A 10,343-nucleotide genomic window follows, 5' to 3' on the forward strand; every position below is an offset into this window, starting at 1 on the left:
TCATCTACAACTGTATATAAAGGATAACACTAAAACTGCAAGGGACCGCAAACGATAATGCTGCTATTCGTAGGATCTACTGAGAGATCTGATCAGCAATAAAATGAAATAACAGACAACTGAAAGCAAGGCTGATCGTACTACGTGAAAAGTTGACTTTGCGAGACACCACCACGACTAGAACCGTTACAGCAGGATGAGTCCCAAGAAGGACGAAACAGCTGTCTGCGGTTGCAATCCTGCTGTAACGGTTCTAGTCGTGGTGTTGTCTCGCAAAGTCAACTTTTCACGTAGCACGATTAGCCTTGCTTTCAGTTGTCTGTATAGAAAGGCTCCTTTTTACTGGACATAAGCATAAGTGCAAAATAAGAACTAACACACTGCTTCTTTTTATGCTGTCCTCGCGTGGCCATAAACTCGAGCACAAGAAAAAAATGTGCTCAAAATGCTTGTGCTTATTCCCAGCGAGGACAGCATAAGATTGTGTTCGTTCTTATTTTGCACTTATGCTTATGTCCAGTAAAAACGAGCCTTGTCCCTCCCCCCATCCCCACTCCCTAAGCAGTAGGTGAATATAAAGGTCGCGGAAATTGTACCATTCAATTACTGTAAAGTTTTATACATGTATCTTTACGCAAACGGAATGTAATGTTGACAGAAAATGTAATTACACAAAACATTTCTGGAAGTCCCGCAGATGATCTGGAGATAAAATTATCTACGCCATAGTCCTGTTGATTTAACTAATAAACAAGTTCCACAGAGTTTGGTCAGCAGGTCTTTCGTTTTCTTCAGGGTCAGCCGAGTGCTCGAGCGCACGAGAAATTCCTCCCATTAAGCGATGACGTCATCGTTTAATGTCATCAGGCGAGTCGACCGAATCGTTTAGTCTGTTGTCTGTTGCTCGTGACCGATCAATAGAACCGAATAAGACTGGGAACTTACTACAGGAATATGTGTTACGTGGACAGAATTCAAGTGTAACTCGACAAGCAATCACCGCATTGAACTCAAAGCTAAATACCCCAGGGCAGTTTGAAAGGGCTAATACAAAGTATGAACGAAAGAGAAAAATTATGTTTGATAAGTCGGCCTCTCTTGTATTTGGTGAGTTCTATTAGATTCAAGAAACAGAAAATTAATTTCTACATACTTTTAAAACAAAGGGCCGGTGTAAACAATGTCCGGTTAACCCTGCTCTATCGTATATCGGATGTCACGCTACAAGATAACGCAACTTTTGTTGATTAATCATTTAACACAGAAGTTATAAGCTACTTTTATTTCCGTTAATTTTCTGACCAATTTCCTGAAAATTATTAGACTCCCTTGTGAAACGTCATCGCTTCTGCATGCATTGCGTGCCGTTTATGAGACAAGTCGGCTCCGCGAAGTACCACCCGGGAAACAGAGGGGCTGAAACCTAAACTCATCTTCAGGGTCTTTTTTGCACCCCAAAACTTAGATTTAAAACGCTCATGAATACTCTGAGGACGAGGATTGCGAGTTGGAGTTCAAATGCGTTGACGTGAGCCCCCACCCCTTTTTAGCCTTCCCTAGTCTTGACTTTTATATTTCCTCACTTGCCCTTATTTCTCCTGTTTTTCTTGCCCTAGGGTTGATTGGGGAGAAGCTGGGTCTAAGAGTAATGATCAAGTCATCCATCACAACCAGTGACAGAATATTCAAGCCAAGATAAATATTTTATTAGTCTTTTTAAAATTGATTTTCCCACTTTTTTTGAGGTACATCTATTATGGCGCGCCATGACTTCTACAAAGATTTTCTCATTTCTGAAAGATTCAATTAACTACCTAGGCACGGCGTCAGTTTCACTTTGCAGTTTTAAAAGTTATCAATAATGACTTCTATTTCTTTAAGGTAAACATTTCTCAGCTCTTTAACTAACATAAGTAGAGAGTGCTTTGAAATTATTATTTCTTAATATAGAATATAACTTTAGAAAGAAAATTGTAAACCAAACTTAACTATCAAAAAATTATTCCAATTCTATGGTCTCCATCACCATCAAAATAATAATATATAAATACATTTTTAGCTGTTTAAAAATGGCAACTGAATTTATTGCTGTTAGGGGAAGGATTACAAAAAAAAAATTACTTCAGCACATGAAAAGTCTAAAAAATAGCTGTCTAGACGCTTTTAAATACTTGTGTGTGTATATCTCATTCAGCATTATTGAGGCCTTCCAAGGGGTTTTGGTCACAGGCGGCATGGCTAAAAAATAGCTAAAATTGCAGCAACATTCTTGTTTCAGAACACCGACAGCCAAAAGAAACTAGCACTGAATGGTATAAATTTGTAACAGCAACAATGTTTCCCTCACCAATTAGGTGACAGGTGAGTTGGAAACGAGCCAGAAAGCGACTTGGAAGGCCACATTCTCGATACCTTTCAATCTTGGTGCACTGGCATAACAAAGAGGAACATTACCTTAACCATGTGGTCCTCTTTACTCTTTGTGACAAAACGAATTGCAGTCGCAACACTTACTAGTGACAGCCCCTTGCAGTTAGGCATTACAGATACCACTTTAACTTGAGAGCCTATTTCTTCATACCTCACAGACCTTTATCACATATATACTTCGATGCCTGCAAACAATGCTCTCAATTCAAGGCTGGGGTCAAACGTTTTCCTATAATTACTGTATTTTTGTCCATCCTAGCCTGCAGAACTGGCAGTTTATTATGTCTACCCCAGCCTCGACTTGAAACCATTGTTCGTAGTAAATTATTGGAGAAAAGGCAGGAAAGGTCTTCAAGGTGCTGATTTTTTTTCATTTTCTGTGACCCTGCACCTTGCTCATGATACTATTCTGTATTTTGATAACCTCGCTGAAATGTTTTATTAAATGAATTATAATAAAATCATTATTAAATGAATTATAAGCTCTTTGTTAATATTGTTTGAAGTATTTTGTTTTGATTGGTAGGATAGTCAGGATATTAAATTTATTTTACTGGAAAAGGAATAGCAGAATTTTATTCTACATTAACAATAAGTTTCAATTTGTATTTTTTATATGTATATATCTCCAACCCTAAATTTAACTGATTTGAATAATTATGCCCTTTTAGTGATTTAGAATTTCTAAAACTTGAATTGAAGCTTGCCGTTGGGACAAGCAGCTCTCATATTTTGCTTGCCTGGGGCAGTTGCATGCTTTTCTTAGTTACATTTTACAAATTTAGTCGGCAGACGACTTGCCTGAGCTCTTGCCCAAGTTTCTTGCCAGACAAGAAAATCTTGTTGCCACAGACAGCCACACAACCTTTTTTTGAGCCCTGACATATGAAATGAGATTACCAGTGTATACTAAAATACAATTTTAAGTCAAATACATTAAGTTTTGTACACCACTACACTACAATTTTTATCTAATGAATGAAACAACACTTGAATGAAAAAAAAATCCCTGCATGGATAAGGGGAAGGAATCTTGTTACAAAGCTCAATTTTGCATTTCACAAATCATGAAACAACAGGGACAGCAGAGCTGGGGGTCTGGGGGGGGGGGGGGCTTAAGTTCCCCCAATAATTCCTAAAAAATAAAGACTTACTAAGAGAAGAGTCTCTTAAGCCCGCCACTTCAAGTCACTAGTCAGCCCCCTCCCAAATGGAAAAATGTTCCGCCATCCCTGAACAAAAACTTCAGTTGTTTTCCTGACTCTGAAAAATACATGATTTATGGAGAATTAGCCATGTTCAAAACGAGCGGGGGACTGGGTACAAATATTCAATATCGATTGGATTGAAAAATTGAGCCCGTCATCTGAAAGAGCATCCAAAAATTAGTAACTCAACCAAATTTGAGAGTTATTGGTTTAATCGTTAAAATAAGAGAGCTTAGTATGGATTGGAGGGACAGCTGTCCCTCCAATCCATACTAGGCTCTCTTATTTTAGCAATTTCTAAAAGCGAACCATACCTATGCGTTTAAACCAATATTAATCAAATTCTGTAAATAAACTAATTTTTGGATGCTCTTTCAGACGACAGGCCTAATTTTTCAATCCAATCGATATTGATTATTCGTACCCAGTCCCCCGCTCGTTTCGAACATGGCTAATTATATCTTAACCATGATTCACAGTAAGGTTTTTCACGATTCACAAACCACAAAATTAACCAATCACAGTCATGAAAACAACCTTTCGATCTTGAAAAGATTATTTTTTATCCACCGCCGCCTGGTTAGCTCAGTTGGTAGAGCGCCGGACTGCTGTGCGGGAGGTCGTGGGTTCGAACCCCAGACCGGACCAACACTCAGGGTCTTAAAATAACTGAGGAGAATGTGCTGCCTTTGTAATTACATCTGCAAATGGTTAGACATTCTAGTCTTCTCGGAAAAGGACGATAAACCGTAGGTCCCGTCTCCTGTATCTTCAGTCTTATCACAGGGGACGTTAAAGAACCCACGCACTATTCGCAAAGAGTAGGGCACGAAGCTCCCGGTGTTGTGGTCTGGCCTTGTGTAGTAAATTACAGTATGTGTACAGAGCATTTGAACATATATATATGAAAAATGCGCTATATAAATTCATTATCATTATCATTAATTTGTTCATAGCCCAAGATGATAAATCTCCCACCAAGAAAGAAATCGAACAATTCATCTCACTTGCACTTGACGAATAGGCTACATGATTGCATAATAAAGTCCTTTGTAATATTTTATAATATAAAATAATATAATTTAAAATAATTACATACTTAGATATATGTTGTGGTCTAAATTCATCTTTAGTTTAAAATTTCTCAAACTGGTTTGATTTTTATTTTTCATTGTCTCAAAATAATTATCATAATCTGAAACACTGGGAAATAAAAATCAAACTGGTTTGAAAAATTTCAAACCACAGATAAATTTAAACCACAACATATACATCTAAGATATAAATCTGTCATTCATTTGACAATGGGTCATAGAAGGCTTTTCTCAAACATGATCTTTTGAAATCCTTCAGGAGCGTGATAAACAAAGTCGCAGAAATTAACGTCAATTATTGAACCATCGTCAACTGCAAAGCAACAGAACCAACAAGAAAGTTAACCTTTAAGTCCCAGGAGTAACCAAAATCAAATTTCTCCTCACAATATCAAGATTTAATCAAGAAAAAGTTACAAAAGTTAATAAAATAAACACCAAAGGGAAATTGCTTTGATCTTTTACAGAGCATTTCACAAAACTTTTGACAAACGGTTTGCAAAGTTCGTTTGAAATTTCCGAAGTTCGCTGCAAACTTGGGAACTTGTGAAGTTTGAATTGCTTTCAACGAGACAGTTCCACATCTTCCGTCTATTTTCGATTGAAATGGCGGACTTGCCAAATTGTATTGCTGTGTTTAGAGGCAAAATAGACGAAAAAAACATAGCAGCTAATTTTTGAATTACTCTCAGCGAAATTAATTACAGGTAGACCAGTTAAAACTTCTCACTTCAGATCAAGTCGATATGGTGTTTTCAAAGGAACTAAGCTTACCTTTCGATGCAAAACACTCGCTGATGTATCAAGTTGATTTGCTGAAGGAAGAATCACCGCTCCCAATTCGAGGTAAGAGTGCAGAGCGAAGAAAAATATTTGTGAAACTAAAACCAGCGGAGAACTGCAGTCGAAGGTGGAAATGCGCCAGGTAAGTTGTTTACGTATTTTTACCACCGAGAAGTTTCATTCGTTTTTGACTTCAGTCTTTGACAATTAATTTCCTTTCTATTGTGGCATTTCAATCGAAAATAGACAGAAGACGTACTTAAAAGCAACTAAAACTTCTCATCTTGCGAACTTAGCTGAACATGAAATTCGCAATTTCGTTTCGAAGTTCGCAATTTTATTGACATGAAGTTGTCAAGTTCACGGCGAACTTCGGAAGTTTCAAGCAAACTTTCGCAAACTGTTTGTCAAACGTTTTGTGAAACGCACTGTAACAAATTCTCCCAACAAATACTAAAAGAAATGTATGGTGATCAGTCAGGAGAATTTGACTACCGGTAACTATTCACCCTGACGGTATGACAATCCAGGTTTCTTAGTCTACATTAAATATTGATTATTGTTAGCATCATATGCTTGCAATGCATGCAGAAAGCTTAAATTATCTAGCATCGCTTTCATAGCCCTGTTATATCAATCACATCCAGCTGTGCTATATATATGGTGATGTGTAATTGATCCCATTGCCTAACAAAGACTAGCAGTAAGCAGTTAAGTAATGTTCCATGTAAGAAGTAGGCAGAAATCTGCAGGGGAAATGCAAAATCTTCTGTTGGAACCAAAAGTGTTAATTTATACCTAACTGAATAAAATTCCGCTCATTTCATTGGCTGCTATGTGTTAGAGCGCGAAATTTGAATTTATTTGTATCACTGCGATGCGGAATGCGCATTTTAGTCAATTCTAACATCACATACTTAACTGTTGTGCGAAAAACTACCAGTAAGTAAAATTTCAGGAACCAAGCATATGGGGAAGTATTGTTTCTGATGAAAATCTTTCGGGAGCCGCACCGCTAAGGGTAACACGACACTACACGATGCTATGATGCTAAAGTTCATTCTATAAACTTTTATGGCCAGACAGTTGTCTGGATTTAGGCCAATGGCAAATAGTGTACCATAGAAAGTAAGGATCTCATGCAGGCTTAAATGAGACATGAATAGAGATATTTAAAAGACTAGCCATACAAAATGCATGATATAATTGTACTAGACAGTGTTGCAACATTTATATCTAAACAGCCATTGAAATCATTGTCCTTTCGAGACAAGAAAAGCGAACAGTTTCATTGCCTTACATTACACAATCCAAATAAACATTAACGACCCCGCAGGGGCCACGAGCGTCATGCTCCATTAACTGCGCTTTAATGTTTGGCCTTAAAGCTTAATTGTATCAGATTACACTTACCATAGAATACTGGGAACACTGTTCCCTTCATTCCTGTCAACGGACAATGTAAGTGCTTTCCATTGTGATAGAAATTAAGCTCTACATGGTCATAGGTACAAGCCTGAAACACAAAAACATCACACTTAATAAGTCACATCACACCACGTAACAGGTCTGATGCAGCCCCAAATGTGGCTTTCTTACAAGAGGCCCTGGCCCAAAAAGTAGTGACAGCAAATAAAATAAAATTGCAACAAAAGACAATCTATCTCGGCAAAAATTTGACAGCAACATCACCGTAGAGAAAAAAGGGGGACAAAGAACAGCCCTTTGGTATATTTTTACATTAATTTGAAGACCAAGAATGGTCAAGAATGAGGCTGAAGTAATTTATTGGCTGCTGTGCCTCTACCCCCTCCCCGCTCAGTGGAAAAACTTAAAATTTCGACAAATACAAGCACTTTTCCTTTCAATTAAAAGCGACGTAAAGTGCGATAAAACAGCGACACAGACCTTTTTAAATTCAGACAAGTGACACAGGACCCCCCCCTCCCCCCGGCAGGGAACTTTTTCAACATATCCCTCAGCTGATTTTCAAAGTTGTATCTCGTCAGCTCAATTTCAGATATTTTATACTGTTTTATACTAGAGGCACTCTCGGATATAATTTTTTTATGCCCCTGGCTACAGATCTACCTAAAACCCCTTAGGAAGTTGTATGAGCCCAGTCCTTATAACTGGGATTTTACAGTGTTGGTTTACGATCATAATTTATATATACTTACTATCATATCACCCTCTTCTGGTATTTCTCGTATTCTGTGTCTCACTATTCCATTGTGAGCTACAGAGCCATCAGATCTAAGAACCCAGCTCTCTGAACTGTTCCCCAATGGTATCTTGTTCAAGTCGCATCTTTTTGTTGCAAGTCCAACACCCCATGCACCTGTCAGCCAAAACATACTTTGGTTTAAGCAATAGAGGACTTTTTCCGTGTTAACATAGCCTCATCTAAACACGAGGGGGGTTGGGAGAATTCAAGACAGTTATGCAAACCCGAGACGCAGTCGAGGGTTTGCATAACTTTCGAGAATTCTCCCAACCATCCGAGTGTTTAGATGAGGCTATGTAAACACGGAAAAAAGTCCTCTATTGCTTTTATAAAATATTTTTTTCAAAAATAATTCGAAAAATGAGGGGATTTGGTTTATTTACTTCTTGATTGAAACAGATTTTCTCAAAACGTGCATTTGACAACACATGAACCAATCAAAATTTGTGTTATAAAAGTTCAAGTAAAATTTGTGGCAAGTAGCGCCGTGTCGACGAAAGCGATTCGACGTAAATCTTGCAGAAAAATATGGAAAGCTTGGCAAAAGCTAAAAGAAATGCTAAAAATACGGCTCTGTAAGGATAGAACTTCAAGATGGGGAGTTTATTTAAGCTGGAAATGAATGCCACTGTGCTTTATCGCTCTTGAAAGTGAAGTGAACTTGCCTGAATGATTTGGCAGCCCGATAACACAGTTGAAATGTCTCATCGTGTCTTGTGAAGTTTTACTGGATAATTAGGAATCATAGCACAAGCAGCGGATCTAGCGAGGTCGGTAGCAATGGTATGCATTTATTGTACGGTAAATTGTTCAGTTAGCGATCTTAACGGGTCCAGTTTCTTCTACTGTCGTTTCCTCCGTCTTTGTAGTGTGCTCCAAGCGTAGAATAAACCTCAAATGGACAACAAATTCTGCTTTGGTTCTCTGACAAATATTTCCATTCTTTTGTCTTCCCCAAGCCCATTTTGAATGAAAAAAGTTCACGACTATTATGGCCAATGTAACAGTAGAATTTTTACGCTTATTAAGGAAGTCTCAGAGAAAATATATTTTAAGCGTCATTTTAATTGCATTTTAAGCAGATTTGCCGGTAAAAACACGGCAACCGATCGGCCGTGCAAAGTTTAAGTTTATAGCTTATAGTTTCGTTTGCATTGACCTATAATTTTTTTCTAATAAAGAATGACTTGTAGGGAATTTTTTTGTAGTACTTAACCGCAAAAATTTACTTGAAAAATGTTTACAGCGTATTTTGTTGCATATTTTGTCGTTCGCTTGAGCTCCCTCCAGGCAAAGCGCTGTGGTTCTTCTTTCTTTTGCTTTTTTTCCTCGGGCTCATATGGGAAGAGAAAGCTGGAACACATATCAAAATTTGGTATTGTTTTCAATTTCTTTAATATCGTACTTGAAATTACTTTGCAAGTCTTTTTGGCAGTTTTATAATATTTTAAATTGTGCCGGGAAACACAGAAAGCGTGACGTCACAACCGTGTTTACATACTCTCATCTAAACACACCTATCGACCAATGAGAGCGCGCATACTATCTTAATTATTTTATAATATTTCTTGGTAAACAGTGCAGTAAAACTGTCATCATACCTATACCCACTTTGTATAATCGGTACGAGCATGAGAGTTTGTTTGCCAAAAGCAAACATCAAGACCTGATGAAGAGGCTTACTCAAAATGCCTTACTGTTGCTTATTTGAATCATCTGTCAATCACATTCTTGATACACAACAAAAACATGCCACATATACAATCTCTGATTTATGATCCCCCCCCCCCAACTCCTCCTTCCACTCTCCACCCTGATAGTCTTTTAGCTCCAGACACAAACCACTCAGAGCCAACAAAAACTAATAGACGTCAATCAGTCAAAATTGCCTTTTCGAACTTAGAAGTAAAGGGGATAATTCATGCTGTTTTCCTTTTATTCGATTAATTAAAATTGATCTTTTAGTACACGTCTGTTACCTTCATTTTAGATATTTCATCTCATTACTCAATCATTTACATTTATTCACAGGGGACAGGAGTGAAAACACGAAAATAAGAAAAAAACAATCCGGTCTTTGACAAGAAACATAAGTTCTTTTATAATTTTAGTTAAAGAGCTTTACCTCCAGACTGGATTTTCATTTCAAAGTAGCATTTGTTTTGAAGGATCGCAGCGTTTGCTAGAGCCGCTCCAGAACCGCAAATTCTTTTCCCGGATTTCACAATGACAACTTCATTTCCTGAAAGACAAATCGGGCAATACAGAAAGTATACAAAAGCTCTCGAATGGAATTACTCAAGCGATTAATGAAAGTGTAAAAAAACAGACAATCATGCAACTTGCAATGTTGAAATCACTCACCCATATGCGTTGTATCTAACTGCACTTGAGCGACCTCTCTCGGCTGTGGATTCCTGGGTTGCTGGTTCCACCGCCTTAAACAACATATAATGCCCAATCCACAAGATTCCATTATTTTTCTTTGATAGTAAAATTCTTATTCATCTCGACAGCCACATAGTTCCGCTTCCTTCGTCGCGTGACCACTCGAGAAAAACTGGACACGAGCAGCCTCGTTTTCAACATTCTGAGTTTCGT

At 37.8% G+C, this 10,343-nt stretch overlaps 1 protein-coding gene across 1 annotated transcript; it reads right to left on the reverse strand.

Annotated features, from left to right (window-relative positions):
- Nucleotides 1–1,684: 1,684 nt before the first annotated feature.
- LOC144662311 (SPRY domain-containing protein 7-like) lies at nucleotides 1,685–10,280 on the reverse strand. The gene is made up of 5 exons (XM_078523095.1): nucleotides 10,107–10,280; nucleotides 9,868–9,984; nucleotides 7,696–7,856; nucleotides 6,929–7,031; nucleotides 1,685–5,045 (listed from the first exon to the last, which is right to left on the reverse strand). Exons 1-5 carry the CDS (start codon nucleotides 10,216–10,218, stop codon nucleotides 4,948–4,950), a joined length of 591 nt encoding a protein of 196 aa, XP_078379221.1. The 5' UTR covers nucleotides 10,219–10,280; the 3' UTR covers nucleotides 1,685–4,947.
- Nucleotides 10,281–10,343: the final 63 nt, after the last annotated feature.

Source organism: Oculina patagonica, chromosome 8 (assembly GCF_052425735.1).
Source record: "Oculina patagonica isolate OP01 chromosome 8, crgOcupat, whole genome shotgun sequence".
In the NCBI taxonomy this organism is placed as follows: domain Eukaryota; kingdom Metazoa; phylum Cnidaria; class Anthozoa; order Scleractinia; family Oculinidae; genus Oculina; species Oculina patagonica.